This window comes from Dasypus novemcinctus, chromosome 4 (assembly GCF_030445035.2).
Source record: "Dasypus novemcinctus isolate mDasNov1 chromosome 4, mDasNov1.1.hap2, whole genome shotgun sequence".
NCBI classification, from domain to species: domain Eukaryota; kingdom Metazoa; phylum Chordata; class Mammalia; order Cingulata; family Dasypodidae; genus Dasypus; species Dasypus novemcinctus.
Window position 1 is genome coordinate 41483371 of NC_080676.1, and position 22104 is coordinate 41505474.

Below are 22104 nucleotides of genomic sequence, written 5' to 3' on the forward strand. Positions count from 1 at the left end.
GAGATGTCCTCTTTCCTTCTTTTGGCTATGAATATCCAGTTCTTTGAGCACCATTTGTTGAATGGACTGTTCTGCCCATGCTGTGTGGGTTTGACAGGCTAGTCAATAATCACTTGACCATACATGTGAGGATCTGTTTCTGAAACATCAGTTTGGTTGCATTGGTCTATGTGTTTATCTTTATGCCAGTACCATACTGTTTTTAACACTATAGCTAGGTAACATGATTTAAAGTCTGGAGATAAAGGTTCACTTTTCCTGTTTATGATGTTTCTAGCTATTCAGGACCACTTACCCTTTCAAATAAATTTGATAATCATGTTTTCAGTTTCTTTTTAAATGCTGGTAGAATTTTCATTGGGATTGCATTGAATCTGTATATCAATTTGAGTAGAATTGACATCTTAATGACATTTAGTCTTCTAATCCATGAGCATGGAATGTTCTTCCAGTTATTTAGGACTTTTAAAAATTTCTTTAAGCATTGACTTGCAGTTTTCTGAATACAAGTGTTTTACATCATTGGTTAAGCTTTTTCCTGACTATGAGTTTTACCTGTCATATTTTATTTTCACCACTCTTTGGATACTTTTAGTTATTTTTATTAATATAATCTTCATTTCTAGACTCTCTTACAGGCCTCTCTGTCTTTTTCTTTCAGGCTCTAGCACACCCTCATTTTTGAAAGACAGTCTTGCTGGATGTAAGATTCTTGGCTGGAAGTTTTTCTCTTGTAGTGTCTTAAATATATCAGACCACTGTCTTCTTGCCTCCATGGTTTCTGATGAGAAATCAGCACTTATTCTTATTGGGTATCCCTTATATGTTATGCATTACTTTTCTCTTGCTGTTCTCAGAATTCTCTGTCTTTGACATTTGACATTCTGATTAGTATGTGTCTCGGAGTTGGTCTATTTGGATTTTCAGATGGGAGTACATTGTGCTTCTTGGACATGGATATTTATGTCCTTCAATAGAATTGGGAAATTTTCTACCATTATTTCTTCAAACATTCCTTCTGCTTTTTTCTCCTTCCTTCTCATTCTGGGACACCCATGACACATATGTTTGCATGCCTTTTGATGTCATTTAATTCCGTGAGACCTTGTTCAATTTTTTCCATTCTTTTCTTCATCTGTTCTTTTTGTATGTTCACTTTGAGAGGCTGTTTCTTCAGTTCACCATCTGCTGCCTCAAATCTATTATATGATTCCAATGTTTTTAAAATTTCTTTTATTGCACCTTTCATTTCCATAAGATCTGCTATTTTTCTATGTATGCTTTCAAATTCTTCTTTGTGCTTATCCAGCGTCTTCTTAATATCCATAAACTCTTTAGCCATCTCATCAAATTTATTAAGGAGATTTGTTTGAACTTCTATGATTACTTGTCTCAACTCCTTTATGTCATCTGGAGGCTTATCTTGTTCATTTAACTGGGCCATATCTTCCTGTTTCTTGGTTTGGATTGTAATTTTTTGTTGGTGTCTTGGCATCTGGCTTACTAGAGTATTTTTTCGTGGTGCAGTTTTTCTCTTTAATTTAGGGCTTCCTGCCCTTTCTCCCTTGCTGGTTGTACCATAGGAGCCAAGGATGTAATTGGTGCTATAAGCTGTGGAGGCTCAAGCTGCCCTCATTGCCCCAGGGACCAATGAAGCTTCTCCCAACTTTCTCCTTTGCCAGGGATAGGGACAGAGTCACAGCTGTGTGGAATAATCCAAGTCATGCAGGCCTAGACTGTAGTTGTCCAGAGAGACTGAAGAATCTTCATTCCCTTATCTCCCCTGCCTGCGGAGGGGATGGTGCTGCATGTGTGGACAGCAGTCTATGCAGTGTCTGTTCAAGATGACCATAGGTAGACTTCTGTGATTATTCCACCTGTGCCAGCCAAAGGTACCTGCAGTTACTTGGATAGGCAGGTGCAGGGTTCCACAGTCGCCTCCTTATCAGAGGAAGGGCTGAAGCCTAGTCTAGGGCTACAGGCTGATCTGGGTGAAAGAAACTGGTTCCTCCCATCACTGATTTTCCATCAGCCCGGCTTCCCTTCAGACTGGGGGCAGAGTCAAAATGGTGGGCCACTGGCCTCTCTGACTCCAACAGATTCACACCCCAGCTGTTTCTAGGGTTATACCTTAGCCAGGTGAGTTTACTAATTGGTAGCAGAAATCAGCAGCCAATCATCTCCTCCTCCCGTTTTTGGGAAATGGAGCTTCCAATTCCAGCCACAGAATAGGTCCTGGGGTGACTTGCACCACCAGAGTAGGACAATCACCAGCCTCTGTGGCTTGGCTGGTAATTTCCCAGGGAGGCTGGTGCAGGTCCCTGCAGCCTTCTCCCTGCTGGAGGTTGCATTGGGACCTAGGTTAGAGCTGCAATCCATTCTGGATGGAAAGAAGCCTGTCCCCACCAGCACTGTGATTTTCAGTCTGCCCTGCTTCCCTTTGTGCCAGGTGTGGAGTTAAGATGGGGGCTACCAGCCTCTTTCTGACTTGGACAGGCTCAAACTTCAGCTGTTCTTTGGATTATACTTTAGCCCACTGAATTTACTCCTCAGTAGCTGAAGTTGGTGCCCAACTGTCTCTTCCTCCCCCATTTTGGGAAGTGGAGCTTTCATTTCCAGCCACAGAACAGCTCCCGAGGTAGCTTGCACCTCCAGTGGAGGATGGACACCAACCTCCATGGCATGGAGTGCTCTACTTATGAATCTTCTCTGCAGACGGGCAGTCTCCTCCTTCCATTCCTTCAAGGATGTTGCAGGGTGCTCTTCTGGCCTCCTGAAACCCCCAAACAGGTGCTTCAGCTAGCTCCAGAGAGCTCTGGGTGTTTGCTAACTGCCCTGTAGGAGGAGCTGACTCTAGGGACTACTTACTCTGCTGCCATCTTGGTAGTTATCATCATGATACATTTTGAAAGAAAATATGAAAGTGTTTCACAGCTTGTGCTTTTCTCATTAGAATTACACACACACACCCTTATATTTAGGACATTCAACATATAGGAAAAAGAGGCAGAAAATTTCAGGGCAAGAAAAAAAGTAGATGCATTATCAGACTCTGAACATTTTTGGTGTGACTTCTAACTATTAAGTAAACTGATTATACTTCCAAAAAAAGAAAGTCTAGTAAAAAATGTTATCCTTGGTTCTAAGATAGAGATTAAAGACACACATTAGATCACTATATGCACTTATTTACAAAGTTCTTGTAGCATAAATCAAAAACACAGAAATTGATATTCAGTAAATTATCTTGTAAGTCATTCATTTTCTTCCTCCTTTGGAGAATAGTTTATGGCCTAGTAAGACTTGAAAAGTCGGCTTACCTAAGTTCCACCATAGTCAACGTGAATGCTTCTTTTGTGATCTTGGAGGTAGCATTCCAGTTCTTCCTCCTGTGAAGCTGGGAGAATCCATCTTTTCATTCCTATTTCAGTGATCTCAGGAAGTTTGGTCACAGCATATAACAAGTGTCTAAACCATTGTCCACAATCTCGAAAATTTGATGGACAGAGGCTAATATCCAGCTCAGTTAATTCTTTGAGGATCCACACATTTTGGCAGAAGATGGCCCATCCTGTATCACAAATGTTGTCATTATAGCTCAGGTCGAGCTTCTGCAGTTTGGCCAGATGACCTGTCTGTATTACTGATGCTGTAAAGCAAAATCAATTCTAAATGCTAGAAATACAGGGCATATTTTCTACTGTGTCTGTATTCCATTTACCCCCATGTATTATCTCCAGAATTAATATTTATAGGATTAGTAATTAATAATGATTTGTTATTAGCTAAAATAACAAATAATTTATTATTTGCTAATCCTATAATTAGAGTACCTGAAATTACTTTAGTAATGTATTTCCTCTCTTTGCATCCCGTTGTATGATAGTTATTTTCATGTGTCAACTTGTCTAAGTAACGGTATCTAGTTGTTTGGTGAAGAACTGGTGTCCTTGTTACTCGTAGGGTATTTCATAGATGGGATATGCACAATCAGTTGATTGCATCTGTATCAACAAAGGACATTACCCTCAATGGTGTGAATAATCTCCTCTTCCAATCAACTGGAGGCTGTAAAAGCCAGAACTAAATGTTTCAGAAGTCAGAAGAATTTTTGCTTCAACTTCAACATTGGTTCTTGCCAGAATTGCCAACTAGCCAGCTTCCTCTGGAGAATTCAGACTAAGGACTTCTGTTTTTCTTGAGTACATTGACTAATTCACCTTGTGATTGGTGTATTTGTTTGAAAATCGATTTTCTCTTTCCCAGTCTCAACCCAAAGATTTTCTATTTTGTTAAGTTCTTGCTCTTTACACTGAAGTCCCAGCTCTCCATGCACACTTTTTCTAATTAGATGGCAGGACTGATGGCTCATTAGCTTTAACTGAGGACCATTTTTAAATAGTCTTCATGCTACTTAAGACTATATAATTGTGCATCGCTCATTCATTCAGTCTTCATTCAACAATTATTCAATTGAGCGCTTCCCATGTGCAAAACATATGTGTAGAACTGCTAATTCGCCGTAGAGACTTGGGACAATTTTCCCTTTAAATCACACACATCACAGTACTACGTACAATGGCACTTAATAAATAATAGTTAATGATGTAGCCAAGAAAAGAGAGCTTTCAAAAGAGGAGGTAGGAGAGGCACCTGAGACAAATGACATGTACTTCTCTTTTGACTCAGAAATAGGAATGGATTACAGAGCTCTGATGACTAATATAGACTCTGGAGTTGGAAGGGATCTTGGAAGTCTCTTCGTTCAACCTCCAGAACAAGGATCAAAAGAAGGATTCCTTTCAGAGCCCTCTGCTGGTGACATCCCATTTCTGCTTGAACCACCTTCTTGGGTTGCCCAAAACATTTTGAAGCAGTTCTCTAGTAAGAGAAAACCTTGCTTTTGAGCTCCAGTCTGCCTTCTGGTGACTTTAACCCATTGCCCTCCTCAGGCAGATGAAAAACTCAGCTCCCTCTTCCTCATGCAAGCTCTGTAGACATGTACAATAGTCAGGTCTCCACCAAATATTTTCCCTGTAAAACTAGACATTCCCCTTTTCTTTCAAACATTCCTCATGTGTCATGGCTTCCAGATCAAGCCAAATGCTTCAATCGCATCACTTTTATTCGATTCCACAATGCATTTGGGGTTTTAGCAACCCCCACACAACAGCTACACTCTGCCACTGGGTATCCATGCCAATGTGTCACTCATCTTCTCTGTCTTCAGTCTTACATTACTCAAATATTCTCAAGACATAGCTAAGAGTTAACAACAATGTAGTATGTTCATTTACGTACCTCAACAAATATATACTAATTGTAATCCATGTCCTTGTGGCATGAACCCATTGTAAATAGGATCTTTTGAAGATGTTATTTTTAGTTAAGGTGTGATCAACTATATGAGGGTGGGCCTTAAAGTGGGTAATTGGTATCTATGAATTTTGTCTATCTTGTCTGTACCATACACACCTCTCAGAATCTCCACTACTTCCTCTTCCCTGAAGCTCACTAATTCAATATTTGTAGGGAAAAAAGGATATAGTGGTAGTAACAATAATGATGATTATATAAGTCCTAGTTCACCCAGGAAAAAAGAAACCACAAACATCTGGGTTCAAATCCCCACTGATTTTCTGCATACCTCTCTGAGGTTCATTTCCCCCTTAACATTATTAAAATTGCAAGGTCATTGTGATGATTGCCCTCTATATTGTATGGACTCAATAAACATCCATTTTCCCTCCTTTCAAGTGCATTAACATGTCTTAAAGTCACCTGGGGAGGCAAAAATTAAAACCAAGAAATGATATTTTAATGGTATAATTACAGACGGTTGGGTGGGTGGCACAGATATTTTTGGATTGTCATTTCTCCTTGTGTTCCTGACATAGTATAGAGGTGATGTCCCACTCTGCCAAGATATAATGGCAGATGGGCTTTCCTGCTCTGATTTCAGTACAATGAGCATTCTTGGTCATTGGAATTGGCCTAGACTGGTAAATGAGCCTGTCTAAAGACTTGATGGAAAAGAGGTTCTTTGATTAAGTTCTGTTCAGTTCTATCAAATATTTCTTGACTCCCAAAAAAGAAAAAAAAAAAAAGGATAATTGGAAGCCTTATAAGGAGAACCAGGAGGGAAGTGGACTTGGCCCAGCAGTTAGGGCATCCATCTACCACATGGGAGGTCCACGGTTCAAACCTGGGCCTCCTTGACTCGTATGGAGCTGGCCCATGCGCAGTGTTGAAGCGCGCAAGGAGTGCCATGCCACTCGGGTTGTACCCCACATAGGGGAGCCCCACACACAAGGAGTGTGCCCCGTAAGGAGAGCCACCCAGTGTGAAAGAAAGTGCAGCCTGCCCAGGAATGGCGCCGCACACATGGAGAGCTGACACAAGATGACAGAGCAAAAAGAAACACAGATTCCCATGCCGCTGACAACAACAGAAGTGGATAAAGAAGACACAGCAAATAGACACAGAGAACAGACAACCAGGGTGGGGGGAAAGGGGAGAGAAAGAAAGAAAGAAAGAAATCTTAAAAAAAAAAAAATAGAGTAAAGATTTTTAGAAAAAGAACCAGGATGTCACAGAAGCCAGGAAGGGAGAACATTACCTTGTCATTGGAGGCAGATATACAAGCCAAGGAAACCCAAGGACTGCTGTCAGCCAGCATCAGAATGGGAGAAAGCAAGTCTTGATTGTGGACTTCTAGCTTCAAAACTGCGAGCTAATAAACTCCTGTTGTTTAAGTCACTTCATTGTATAGTATTTGTGATAGCTGTCTCGCAAACTAAGGTAGATAATGTGCATGTTTTTTTTAAAATTTGTATTACAATAATTTTCAAACAGCAGAGAGAATAGAACAGGGAACCTCCATGTTACTCACCATCAGCTTCAGCAGTTATCACTAGATTAATCTTGGATCATCTAGTCCCCTCCCTTCTACTTTTTGTTTTCTTAGTATTTTAAAGAACTCCCAGACATTAAGTCATTTCACCTACACTTTGTTGTACATCTCTAACAAATAAAATCTTTTATTTTTATAACCACTCTGCTATTATCACATCTAACAAGATTAATAGTAATTTCTTAACAGTATGCATAAATTCTGGAAGGAGACACAATGATCTGCTAAGGGGAGAAGTTTTTCTTTTTCATTTTACCTTTCTGTACTGGACCAATCATTTGAATACTCTATTCATTATATTTAATATTTATTATATATATTTTTTTATTCTGGGTAGTAGGATTGTGGGCCTTGGTAAAACTTTCCTTTGCAGTTTACTGTATGAAAAAATGCTGTTATTTATAAAGGAAATAAACAAAAGCTACTACTGAGTAAAAATTATTAAACATATTTTTGTTAGAAATGATCAAAGTAATATAAAGTGGCAATAGCTGAAAGCACATAGTAATTTGTGTGATTGACTAAAAATTAAAAGAAGGCAAAAAAAATACCCCTAACAAAAGTATAAATTTGATCTGAGGAAAAAGTTCTGGCGGTAAAACTACATAATAGCTGAAGTTATTATGTAACTTTATGCTTAGTAAATTTTGATGAAGACCCAAAAAAAGCCTAATTGGAGAAGTAAATCTTAATTATAAACTTAAAAGTGAAATATATTTAATGGTGCCCAATTTAGGGAAAAAACTCAATGGTACCAAAGACTGATTTGAGGAGATAACATTGATAAACGTTTTGTGGTATCAGAGTCTTAAAATGGCCCCCAAGACCCTAATCCCCAGGACAATGGATATCGTGGATTTTATCTTTACGATTAGGTCACGTTATACCGCACAGTTGACTTTAAGAAAAGGAGATTTTTAAAGTAGGGTTAAAGTAACCACATGATCCCTTGAAAAGCAAAGTTTTCTCCAGGTAGTGGCAGAAGAGAAAGGGGGGTCACAGTAGAAAAATTCGGAGAGATTTGAAGTATGAGGACTGACACTCCATTGCTTGCTTGAGGATGAGGGGATCATGAGTCAAGGAATGTGGATGACCTCTAGTGGCTGAAAGCAGCCCCCAGCTAAAAGAGCTGGCAAGAGAGAAAGAACCCTCAGGTAAGAGCCAGCAAGAAACTGAGAACCTACATCTGAAATGGACTTGAAAATGGATTTGAGCCTCCAGGCAAGAATTCAGCCTGGCCAACATTTTTCTTTCAGAATTGTAATATCCAGAGCAGATAATGTAGACAAGTAATGCTAGACTGCTGATGTTCAGAACTGTGAGGTAATAAATGGGTGTTGTTTTAAGCCACAATTTAATTTGGGAAGCAGACTTGGCCCAGTGGATAGGGTGTCTGTCTACCACATGGGGGGTCCACGGTTCAAACCCCGGGCCTCCTTGACCCGTGTGGAACTGGCCCACGTGCAGTGCTGATGCGCACAAGGAGTGCCCTGCCACGCAGGGTGGGGTGGAGGGGGCGGGGAAGGGGAGAGAAACAAATAAAAAATAAATCTTTAATTTGCTATGTGGCAATAGAACAGGAATACAACTTTAGTTGGAGTAGCAAAGAATAAAAGGAGAGAAGACAACATTAACTGGTATCAGGAATGCAGGAAAGGACATCCCAACAGGTGAAATAGGCCAATTCCTTGAGAGATGCAAACTACCAAAACTCACTGAAAAAGAAACACATAACCCAAATATTCCTGTGTCTATTTTAGAAGTTGTATTCGTAGTTAAAAACTTCTAACAAAGAAAACTCCAAGATCAGATGAATGGTGAATGCGGTCAAACACTTAAAAAATAATATCAATTCTACATGTTTCCAATTCATTTTATGAGGCCAGAATTATGCTGATACCAAAGCCAGACAGAGACATTACAAGAAAACCATAATCCATGATCATAATCTAAACCATAGACCATTATCCCTCATGAACATAGGTGGAAACGTCCTCAACAAAATATCAGCAAATAAAATCTAACAATACGTATAAAGATAATGCATCACAACAATGGGGAGTCTATCCTGGGAAAGTAAGGCTGATTCAGCATTGAAAAGCAATTGATATTATTCTCCATACAAAAAAAAACTAAAGAAAAAACCTACAATTATCTTACTTAAGGTAAAAGACTGAATACTTTCCCCTAAGACTGGGATCAAGGCAACGATGTCCCCACTTCCCACATTCAACATCATTCTGGAAATTGTAGCCAGTTAAATAAAAAAGAAAAATAAATAAAAATAATCAGATTGGAAAGGAAGAAATAAAACGGTCTCTAATTACAGATGGCACAATAGCCTATATAGAAAATACCACAGATTTTCTACCAGAAGTTCCCAGAAATAATAAGAGTTTAGCAAGGTTATAGTATAAATGTCAATATACAAAATTCAATTGTTTTCCTATATATCAGCAGTGAGCAATTAGGAATCCAAAAATTTTAAATCATTCCTTTTATAATAGTACCAGAAAATGAAATACTTGGATATAGATTTAACAAAATATGTGTGGTATCTATATGCTGAAAACTACAAAATACCCATGAAAGAAGTCAAAGAAAACTTAAATGGAGAGATATCCTGTGTTTATGGGTTGGGTACTCAATAAGATGTCATTTATCCTTGAATTGGTTTGTAGATTCAGTGCAATCCCAATCAAAATTTTAGCAGGAATTTTTGTGGGTTTCAACAAGCTGACTTTCAAAAATTTATACAGAAATGCCAAGGAACTAAAAGAATCAAAATTTTGAAAAGAACAAAGTTGGAGGACTCATACTACCTGATTTCAAGACTTACTATAAAGCTTCAATAATCAAGACATTATGGCATTGGTGAAAAAACAGATGCATAAATGAATGGAAATGAAGAGAGTCCAGAAATAGACCAATACAAATATGGCCAATTGATTTTTGCCAAAAGTGCAAAGACAATTCAACGGGGAAAGGAAAGTCTTTTCAATTTTTGGTGCTTGAACAATTGTACAACCACATGCAAAAACATTAACCTCAATTCATAACTCATATCTTGTACAAAAACCAATTTTCAAAATGAATAAGTCAAAATGTAAAATATAAAACTTTTTGAAGAAAATATAAGAAAAATCTTGGAGAACTTGGGTTTTCAGAGTTCTAAGATGTAACACAAAAAAGCTCAATCAATAAAATTAAAAATTGATACACATATTTATCAAACTCAAAACTTTTGCTCTGCCAAGAACAAAGTTAAAAGAATGAAAAGATACGCTACAGACTTGGAGAAAATACTTGCAAGATGTGAATGATAGGGAAACGGACTTGGCCCAGTGGTTAGGGCATCCGTCTACCACATGGGAGGTCCGCAGTTCAAACCCCAGGCCTCCTTGACCCATGTGGAGCTGGTCCATGCGCAGCACTGACGTGCGCAGGGAGTGCTGCACCACACAGGGGTGTCCCCCGCGTAGGAGTGCACCCTGTAAGGAGACCCGCCCAGCGCGAAAGAAAGTGCAGCCTGCCCAGGAATGGCGCCGCCCACACTTCCTGGGCCGCTGACGACAGCAGAAGCGGACAAAGAAACAAGACGCAGCAAATAGACACAGAGAACAGACAAGGGGGTGGGGGGATTAAATAAATAAATAAATCTTTAAAAAAAAAAAAAAAACATGTGACTGATAAAGGACTGATATCCAGAAAAATTTTAAAGAACTCTCAAAACTCATCAATAAGAAAACAAGTAAATTTTTAAAATTAGGGAAAAGATTAGAACAGACACATCACCACAGAAAATACATAGTTAACAAATAAGCACATAAAACAATGCCTGTTGTTATTAGTCATTAGAGAAATGCAAATTAAAAATCACAATGTTTTTATCTTCATCATCTAATTAAAATCAGTTCTGCTATAATGCTTGTTTTGAAAAAATGCAAATTTGTTCCAACTAGATTGAAATATCAGCAAACAATTTGAGCGTCACACAAATTTCACATTTGCTTATGCAGAATTCATCTGTAAGAAATGCTAGGTGAACACAGGAAACTGCACCCAGCTGAACCAAGCTGCATATAGGAAGACGCAAAATGCACACACACATGCAATTCACAGGACAATGAGCCTCACCAATGCACATTTGATGTTAAAACTTACCGTTTGATTTTAGTTTATCCCTCCCCCTGCCCTGTTTGTTTGTGTTTTTTTGCTGTGTGTGTTCATTTGCTGTGTAATCTTCTGTATCTATTTCCCTTTTTGTCTTCTCTTCTCGTTTTTTTCCTCTAGGATTCACCAGGATTTGATCCTAGGGACTTCTAATGTGAAGAGAGGTTCCCTGTCACTTGTGCCACCTCAGTTCCTTAACTTTCCCCTTTGTCTCTCTTTTGTTGCATCATCATTTTGCTGCGTGACTCACTTGCACAGGCACTGGCTCACCGTGCAAGCACTTGGCTTGCTGTGTGGGCACTCAGCTTGCCACACACACACTTGTTTTTTTCTTTTTTCTTTACCAGGAGGTCCCAGGGATCGAACCTGGGTTCTCCCATATGGTAGATGGGAGCTCAATCACTTGAGCCACATCCGCTTCCCCCATTTGATTATAGATAACCCTCCTTCCACTACTTAACAGTAACTCACACTCTGCCACCCATGGCAGTGTGGCCCAGAGCCCTCATCTCTTTAATTTTTTCCTCTTTCCTCTCAGTCAGTTTTGTGTTGCTCCTCTTTATTCTTTTTCCTCACTATGCCCTTTCTCTCACTTCTTTTCCATCTCTTTGCTTTCTTCCTTTTGGACACTCAGTGTGGGCATGGGAACCAGGCAGGCCAGCAGGAGTGTTGAGTGTCCCCTTCCACAAGCAAACTTCAGGTCTTTTTCAAGGTAAAGTGTCATCTTTATGGTAGGATTATGTACCTCTTAACCATTTAGCATGTAGCAAACTGTACTACCATTTTATTCAATTCCTTTTTTTTTTTTTTTCATGTCATTGATTTTGAGTGTTAGCCTTCCAACCCTGATTTCCTGGAAGTCCTGTGGTTTTTATGTGTGATTTTTGCATAGCAAGTGTCACATTATAGCAGAAACCAACTGTTTACACAGAGATTCAAGGACCTGGGGTGACTGTTCAGAACCCTTCATTTGGAGGGGTGATCACTGCTTCAAATTTGGTAGCTGATGTCTAAACAGTAATGGGGTGGGGAAGAAGCAGAGATCTCTCTATTGTTTCCCATTGGGAGGTAGACACACAGAGGTGATTTTAGGGGGTGTTTGGGTAAAATATTGTATATTTTGGAATCCCACAGTGCAAAGCTATTCCTTATTCATTTTTCTTTCCATCTTTCTAAATTGGCATGGAGAAAGTGTCAGATTGGTGCTACAGTATGCCTTTAAATACTCTCATCTTTTCCTAACAAAGAGAGAATGAGCCTCTACTCAAAGCCTCCAGCTGGCAACAGTCTAATAATGTCCATGACAAATGATACCTGTATTACAGTTACAGTGATCAAAATTTCCTATTTAAATAAATGCATTTAAGTTAAAGTCAATTTTAATAAAAAACCAGTTGTGCAGATTCTATATGGTTAGGGCAACATTTGTGAAGGTAGAGTGTAGATGACTGAAGTTTAATTAAAACTGGGCTGGCTAGAAAGCAAGGAACACTCTCATAGGATGGACAACCACCACACCAAGGAACGAAGAGAGTCTACAGCTGTGGGCACGAGAGTCCCATCCACCAGCTGTGTGGGATCAAAGTCCCCTCTCAACTGAGAGGTGGAGTGGGCATCACCATCCCAGGGTCCACAGGATGGAGGAATAAAATATGGATTAGAGGGGACTTACTGGTATTCTACTATAAAACTCTAGCAATATAAGAAATTATATCATTGATGTGGAGACAGTGGCCATGGGAGTTACTGAAGGCAGGAGGGAAAAGGTGTGATATGAGGGTATTTTTGGGACTTGGAGTTGTCCTGAATGATATTGCAGGGACAGAAGCAGGACATTATATATCCTGCCATAACCCACTGAATGGACTGGGAGAGAGCGTAAACTACAATGTAAACTATAATCCAGGCGGTGCAGCAGTGCTCCAAAATGTATTCATCAAATGCAGTGAATGTACCACACTAATGAAAGAAGTTGTTGATGTGGGAAAAGTGGGAGATGTGGGGAGTGGGGTACATGGGGACCTCCTTTAGTTTTTAATGTAACATTTTATGTGATCTATGTATCTTGTAAAAATATATATATATTTATATTATATATATATATATATATATTAAAAAAAGAAGACAAAAACTCTCATGTATGGGGGAGGTGTGGGGCAGAAGTCATTGCCAGGCAGGACTCTTCTCATTAGCTCACCTATATTCGTCTCCTTTTATGAACCATCCATTGCCCTCGTTTGTTTTAACCCAATCCATCCTAAGCAGATGTTGGGGAGAAGGAATGCTCTAGACTCACTGTCCTCCCTGCCTCCCTATCCCTGCACTTTGCAGCGTGGAGGCACTTTGGGCTCTGCATACCAAGACTGCTTTGGAATTAGTAGGTACAAACCCAGGAGAGCCACGTCCTCTGTCACCAGGGAACAGCTGCTCAGCCTCAGCACTTGAAGAGACGTTGAAAGCTTTAGTGTTTCCAGAAGCAGCTTCAGGTTTCCACCAATGCACTTATTCCAAGAAAGGTTGAATATTTCTAGGGCAGGGAGGTGAATGGAGGCTTCAGCTAAAAGTGATAATGACAAGAATAGCAATGATTTAGGCTTCCTGAGATCACAGGCCTTGGATTTGAGGAAACTAACCTGGGACACGTTAATATAACTTGGGTTGAGAAGACTGTAGACACTATTTACTGCTGCCTGCAAATCATGGCCTCAATTTATGTTGTCTGTTTTCCTTTGGGGGACAACGTGGGAAATTTTGGAACAGTAAAACTTGATTAAATGGAATTCACTGTCAACTGGAATTTCTTTCCTTCACATCACACTTAGGAAGGAGAAAGAGGCAAAGTGTTTGGGACAGTTAGCCAAGATTTCTGAGTGTGTCCTGGTTGCTAGGCAGGGAACTGTACAGTCATCACTGAAATTTGGACACAGAGCCAAGCTAGCCTAGGACACTGAGACACCAAAATGAATTTGAGTTTATTTAACTATAAGGACTAAAGCAAAGAAGAGAACTAAGGTATTTTAGAAAGGTTTTTAAAGAAAATTTAAAGATTTTCTAAAGATTTTCTGCTTAATTCTCAGTTGCCCCTAAAGTTAAAATTAACCAGAACAAGCTATTCCAAAGCATATCAGCTAATTATATTTTAAATTATTCTGCCTTTTCTCTAAAGAATAGTACATGTTCAAGGAGCAAATTTTCTTTAATATTATCAGGAAGAAAATCCCTCCTACTCATATGGCACAGAGAAATACCAATAAGAAGAAATGGAACTTTTTTCATTTTCTTTAGAAGTGCTATAGATAAATATATATTTACTTTTTATTTCCTAATTGAAATTAAATGGTAGGTTAATGACAGATTATATAATTTAGTGTAATACCTACTTGATTATGACCCACTGATGTTTGAAGATAGGCAGCTATGTTTGGAAAGTGCTGTGTTTTTATGGCTGCAATTCCTTTTTTTTAAATTAGAGAAGTTGCAGGTTTACAGAAAAATCATGCAGAAAGTACAGAGTTCCCATATATACCCCCTTCCCATTATTAACACCTTACATTAGTGTGACACATTTAATATAATTGATGAAAGATCATTTTTTATAATTGTACTATTAGCTATACTGTTCATGGTTTACATTAAGGTTCACTGTTTGTAGAGTTCTTTGTTTTTATTTTTTAAAATTTTTATTCTTGTAGCATATACACAACCTAATTTAACCACATTCAAATTTCTAATTCAGGGCTGTTATGTTTAGGAGCTATATTTTTTTATGGCTGCAACGTCTTTAAAACTTTTTTTTCTTAAAGAAAATCAATTTTTCCAACTAGGAGGCATATTTACGAAACATCCTGTACCTGCATATTTATTTTTTGTGGAATTTTAACTCTCAGTCTGAGCAATGGACCATGCTGTGCATGTGTGCATGTCCATGTGTGTGTATATTTACTTAACCATTTTGGGGATTCCAGGCCCCTTAGAGAAATGATTTATTTGCACTTCCTTTAATAACTAGTATGTAGAACATGCCTACAATATGCTTTGTGTTTGCAGCGAAGAACAAACACTATCCCTACCCTCGAGGAGGCAATAGTCTGAGGGAACTACTGACATTCGACAAGCACACAAATAAATACATGATTCTGATAAAGTCTATCAGAAAGAAGAAGTCCAGGGTCTCCTAATTTAGATAGGGATGTGCTGTCTTTCAAAGGGTCATTTACCTGAAACGTGGATGATGAACGGCAGTTTATACTGAGCACCTGCTCTCCTTCTGGGAGTCTGGAAACTTGGTACACGCCAGGCAGAGAATGTCTGTGTGATTGACCCTCAGGAAAAACCCTGGCCTTGAAGGCTGAGGTGAGCTTCCCTGGTAGACACCACAACTCATTGTTGGAGGAGTTAAGCGCTTCCTGTGCAACTCCACTGGGAGAGGATTCTTGGAAGTTTGCACTTGATTTCCCGCAGATCTCACTCCAACCACCTTTCGCCTTTGCTGATTTCCCTCTGTATCCTTCCACTGTAATGAGTATCAGCTTGAGTACAACTATATGCCGAGACCTGCGAGTCCTTCCAGGGAATCACTAAACCTAAGGGTAGTGTTGGGGATCCCCCAATGTCGTATGCACAAAGTGCTGGCGACCTGAGTGGTCTATTCAGAAAAATGCTGCAAGATCCCTTTGCCTCACAATATCTCCCTCTACCTGCTGACCATGCTCCTGCCTCCAAAGAGCAGAAACTTCAGCTTCAGTAGACCCTTGATCTAGGCTCGGCGTATCTGCTGACCTTCAGGCATGTCCAGATTCCTGAGAACAACAAATCCCTTGGGTGCTAGGCAGTCAGTTAGGCTCATTCACTGGTGATTGCCTCACTTTTCCCATCAGACTCAGCGCAATCCCAGGGCACACCAACCCCTCAGCAAAATTACAAGGTGCTATGGATGTGGACCTTCAGAGTTAGTTTCATGCACTTTAAACTTAAATCTGCAAATGCCGGAATCATTCATTTGGCCCTCAGAAGGCCCCTTTAAGGCCTACTTTCTTAGAGGACCAAATTTGTGCACGACAACTCTGCCTATGCCTGAGTCTTGGAATGAAATTCCTATGTAGAAAAAGAAAGAGAAGCCTCTTCTATCCCACACTGCTGTAGAGTGCCAGCAGAAACCTTGAAAATCCTCTTACCGAGAGCTGTATAAGTTTCACTTTCCAAAGCACAGTTGTTGATCAGTAATGACTTCAGTGCTGGTAAAAATCGGAGCCTGCTGAGTAGGTTATCAGAAGAGCTGCCCATCTTTTTATTGGCTGATAAATCCAATTCTTGAAGATTTGAGAGTAAAGGAATGATCTGGGCTGTTAAAATATCACAGTGACATGATTTAGACACAATCTCAACAAAAGCCTTCTGGGTCTGGGGTTACCATAATCTCCCTTATTTGACAAAGCTCTCCCTAATTTGACCCCTACCTTTATGCACCACACAAATCAGTCACACCTCCCAGTAAGCAGCTTGAGCTTTCGTCCTTCATAAGCCACTTTCCAGGCTAGACGTTAAGAGTAAAGACTTTGGAGGTAGATAGAACTGGCTTCTCATCCTGACTCTGCTACTGAAGAGCCATGTGATTTGGGCAAATGAATTAACCTCTGTGTACCTCAGTATTCTTAATATCAAATGAGAAGGTAAAATCACTTGGTATATGCAAAGTACTTGGCACAGCGCCTGGCACATATTAATTGCTCAACTAATGTATGAGATTATTGTTTCCTCAGACTTTAAGACAATACTAGCCAATAAGCACAGGTACCCATTGGTAACAGCACTGGATTGGGGTCTTGAGGGCCCCTGCTGTTCCAGGAGTTACCCCTACTTCATTATACTCCACCCTTCTTCCTGCTATTTTTCCTGCCTTGAGGCCTTTGCCCGAGCTCTCACCAAAGCAAGAAATGCAGGATCAGGAAGCAGTGTGCTCAACTGATAGAGCATCTGCCTACCATATAGGAGGTCCAGGGTTCAGTTTCCAGGGCCTCCTGGTCCGTGTGGTGAGCTGGCCCACGCACAGTCCTGCCGCATGCAAGGAGTGCCATGCAACGCAGGGGTGTCCCCTGTGTAGGGGTGCCCCACATGCAAAGAGTGTGCCCCACAAGGAGAGCCACCCAATGTGAAAAACCACAGCTGGTCCAGGAGTGGTGCTGCACACATGGAGAGCTGATGCAGTAAGATGACGCAACAGAAAGAGACACAGATTCACAGTGCTGCCTGACAAGAATGCAAGCAGTCACTGAAGAACACAGCGAATGGACACAGAGAGCAGACAAGGGGGGTGGGAGGGGAAGGAGAGGGAAATTAAAAAAAAAAAAAAGAAAGAAATGCAGGATCCTTGGATCTCTGTGGAGCTCACTTACCAAAGCCCAGCTTAAATGCCACCTCCTCAGGAGAGCCCTCCAAGGCCACCAAGCCAAAGTAACCTCAGTCAGTATCACAGGACCCACAATTACCTGGTTTGGTTTTTTGTTTGTGTGTTTGTTTGCTTGTGGATTTATTTTCTGTTTTTCCTCACTACTAGGCAGCTCTGTGCATGCAGACACTACTTCATCCAAGGCCAGGGTCAGTGCCAGAAACACTAGAGGCACTTGACAAATGTTTGTAGAAGGAGAGAAGGAGAAGAACAAGAGGAAAAAAGAGAAGGGAAGGCAGGATGAGATTCCAACAGCTGTAACTTCCTCCCTTGCTAACCTCCCTCAGCACCTTGTATTTCACTATGTAATTTAGAGAGTTGTTGGTTTCTTCCCTCCCCTACCAGGCAAGTGTCTTGACTATTTGTATTTTCTGTAGCCTGTAGCTCACTGCCTTGCACAATTAGATATTTAATCAGTAGTTGTTGGCTAAATGATGTATAATTTCTTCCATTTCCTTGGAGCTATCACATAAAAGAATCTTCAATTATTTAATATCATGAAGTCTAAAGCAGAATGTATTTCTGTTTCTATCTTTTCAAAAATAAGGAGGAGAACAATGCAGTTAGCTAGTTATTAAATAATCTTCAGCTTTCACCTGCGTCGGTGCCTATGTACCTGATAAGGAAGGCTGATCTCTGTCATGACAACAACAACAACAGAGGTCCTCTAACACTTTCATCTCTGCATATAGATGAGCATGTCATATCTGTGTTATTTAGGTGTAAAAAAGGAATCCATCATTTAGGCTGAAAACTTACGACTGTCTCCTTGGATATGATACTCACACTATGGTAAGTAAAATAAGATGGTGACACCTCACAAAACCACCTACAGCTCAAAAAGGATTGTCATGTGACTTGAAAATCTTCAGGAAAGCCTTGAACTCTCCTCATTTTTGCAAAGTGAGGAATAAGAATCTGAAAAATAATTTAACAGGTCTGAAAAAATAGCATTAGACGGAAAAATGGATTTCATTATTTTCCTCCCCAAATTGTACTCAACTCAAGTTGTCTTTATTCTTTTTCTTCATCCATTCATTCAATTACATATTCAACAAGCATTTACAGGATGTCAACCATTTGCTGGAACAATGGGGGAGATGTTGAACCAGACACACCCCTATCTTGGAGGGCTCTTTCAAAGACCTGTGAAGAAAGAAGATGGCAGTGTGCCCCCATTTTAGGGGTGAGGAAAATGAGGTTCAGGGACACAAAAGTGTCCAGATCTAAGATATACAACTAGTAAGCACAGAGGCAGGACTTATTTGGCTCTATGCCAGCCCCATTTCCATCACTGCACTCCAAAGGCTGCCACCACCATCTTCCAACATCACGTTAAAAACAGCCTCTCTTGAGAAGCAGATGTGGCTCAAGAGATTGAGCTCCCACCTACCACATGGGAGATCCTGGGTTCGGTTCCCAGGGCCTCCTAAAGACAGTGAGCTGGTGCAGTGACATAGCAAGCTAATGCAACAGGATAATAGAACAAGAGACACAAGAAGAAGAAACAAAATGAAAGATACAACAAAGCAGGGAGCAGAGATGGCTCAAGGGATTCTGTATCTCCATCCCACATCTGAGATCCTGGGTTCGGCTCCCAGTGCCTCCTAAAGAAACAAGGAAGATGAACAGACACAGCAAGTGCAAACAACAAGGGGGTGGGGAGAAATAAGTAAAAATAAATCTTTAAAAAACAAACAACAACAAAAAAAAAACAACCTCTCTATAAACAGACTTTCTCACCAGCTGACCTCATGCATTCAAGGTCATTCTTGCACAAAGAACAGAGGACAGCCTGCATGGTGTAAGCTTAGAAGCAAAACATCTCTCCTAGCCAATTCCCCAATACCCTAAATGAGAGTGATGGCTTAAATTGCAGATGTCCTTGGTAGAAGTAAATCAGTGATCTATATTCTCACATGGTTGGGACAGGCATCATTTTCCCTGAGAGCTGAAAAGGAGTGCAAGAATCCTGGTGAAATAGGAGGAAGAGGTGCAGAAAGGGGCTATGACATTCAATGCAGGCAAAATTTGCTGTACCCATGGGTTTATAGGGAGGCCTTATATGGAAACAGAAAATTACAAACCCTATACTGTTTGATTCATCCTTGGGTAGTAATCACAAATCAAATGAAGCTGTGCTAAATAGGAACTTGTAACTGAATGGAAAGTTGGCAGGTGTTTTGAAAAGAAAAATAAAAATTGTGCTAGCCAGTAGTTTTTGCTAGAGAATAGTAAAAGGAATTGGATATTTATAGAGACTATAAATACCTAGCAGATAATTAGATATTAAGCTTAGTTGGGGTGAAGTTCTGTTCTGCTCTGATTTCTATTTATTCTGTATCTTTTTTTAAAAAAATTTATTTCATTTATTTAAACCCCCCCCTTGCTGCTTGCTTGCTGTCTGCTATCTGTCCATTCACTGCGTGTTCTTCTGTGTCTGCGTCTCTCCCTTTGTTGTGTCATCTTGCTGCACCAGCTCTCTGTGGGCATGGGCCATCAGCTCTCTGTGGGCACGGGCCATCAGTTCTCTGTGGGCACGGGCCATCAGCTCTCTGTGGGTACGGGTTGTCAGCTCTCCACAGGCGTAGGCCACCTTGCCTTCACAAGGAGGCCCCAGGACTCGAACCCAGGGTCTCCCATATGGTAGACAGGAGCCCAATCGATTGAGCCACAGCTGCTTCCCTTTTCTGTACCTTTTGATGAGGTAATTATCTTCTGGACTTTTCTCTTGATTAATGTGGACTGTGAACATATGCATCTCTTCCTTCACTCTGCTACAAAAATAACTCAGTAAAACCACACTACCACTAGTAGTGGTTTGTTTTGTTTTGTTTTTACAACAACAAATTTTCACCAGTAAGCATGACTTCAGAATTTTGTGAACTGATTGAACACATTCTGCAATACAGGAAAGCTCTCTCATGGGTATAGCAGTGAGCAAAACCAACAAGGTCCCCGAGCTCATGGAACTTAACTTCTAGTTAGGGACAGACATTAAAAAATCCGAACTTATAATAAGGGGGTATAACTATAGGGAAAAATTAAGTAAGGCAGTGTTTTTACTAACTTTTTATTTTGAAATAATTAGAGATTCATAGGAAGTTGCAAAAATATTACAACACCCTTCCCAGGAACTCTTTACCCAATTTCCCCAAATAGTAACACCTTCTGTAACTCAAATATTAAAATCAGAAAGTTGGCATTGGTACCATGTGTGTATAGTCCTATGCGATTTTATCACATGTAGATTCATGTAGTCACCATCACAATCAAGATACAGAATTATTCCATCACCACAAAGACCTCCATTGTGCTACCACTGCATTGTCATACCCATCTCCCCCTTCCTTAGCCCCTGCCAACTATGAATCTGCTCTCCATCTCTAAAATTTTGTGATCTTAAGAATATTATATAAATGGAATGTTATATAAATGTGGCCTTTTGGTTGTTCCCTCTGTTTTTCATTTTCTAGGTTTTTTCCCCCCCTTCTGTGTCCGTTCTTCTGTGTCTGTTTGTCTTCTCTTTAGGCGGCACTGGGAACTGATCCAGGGACCTTATGGAGTGGGACAGAGGCACTCAATCTCTTGTGCCACGTCAGCTCCCTGGTCTGCTATACCTCTTTTTTTTTTTTTTTAAGATTTATTTATTTATTTCTCTCCCCTTCCCCCCTCCCCACCCTGGTTGTCTGTTCTCTGTGTCTATTTGCTGCATCTTCTTTCTTTGTCCACTTCTGTTGTTGTCAGAGGCATGGGAATCTGTGTTTCTTTTTTTGTTTTGTTGCGTTATCTTGTGTCAGCTCTCTGTGTGTGTGGCACCATCCCTGGGCAGGCTGCACTTTCTTTCCCGCTGGGCAGCTCTCCGTACAGGGCACACTCCTTGCATGTGGGGCTCCCCTATGCAGGGGACACCCCTGCATGGCACAGCACTTCTTGCGCGCATCAGCACTGCGTATGGGCCGGCTGCACATGGGTCAAGGAGGCCCAGGTTTGAACCGCGGACCTCCCATGTGGTAGACGGGCGCCCTAACCACTGGGCCAAGTCTGCCGCCTGCTATGCCTGTTATTGTCTCACCTCTATGTCCTTTTCTGTTGTATCATCTTGCTGCACCAGCACTCCGCTTAGGCCAGCTTGCCTTCACCCGGAGGGGAGACCCTGGGAATTGAACCCTGGACCTCCCATATGGTAGATGGGAGCCCAATCACTTGAGCCACATCTACTTCCCTATTTTTTTATTTTTTTTAAATCCCATTTTAACTTAACTACCATTCAAGTATATCTCTTTGTAGAGAATTTTAGCTGAACATCTCAGGAGGAATAGGGAAAAGTGCATCTATTCCATCTTGTCTGGAACCAGAGGCAGGGTTTTTCAAAGTTTACCTTGCATAGGCATCACTAGGGGAACCTTAAAACATGCAGATTCCAGTTCAGCAGGTCTGGGCTAGGGCCTGAGAATCTGCATTTCTAACAAGTTCCCATGGATGTCCATGCTGTTGGTCCATGGAGGACAGTCTGGGTAGTAAGGAAGATGAGCAAGGAGAATAGGGAATGGTCAGATGAAGGGTGGGGCTG

The 22104-nt window shown here is 40.6% G+C and overlaps 1 protein-coding gene across 1 annotated transcript in view; it reads right to left on the reverse strand.

Annotated features, from left to right (window-relative positions):
- Positions 1–3320: 3320 nt before the first annotated feature.
- LRRC31 (leucine rich repeat containing 31) overlaps positions 3321–22104 on the reverse strand; it is a 32003-nt gene continuing 13219 nt past the window's right edge. The window contains exons 7-9 of the mRNA XM_004447951.2: positions 16261–16428; positions 13476–13643; positions 3321–3649 (exon numbers count right to left, since the gene is read on the reverse strand). Coding sequence (XP_004448008.1) covers positions 3321–3649; positions 13476–13643; positions 16261–16428 — 665 coding nt within the window. The remainder of the gene's footprint in view (positions 3650–13475; positions 13644–16260; positions 16429–22104) is intronic.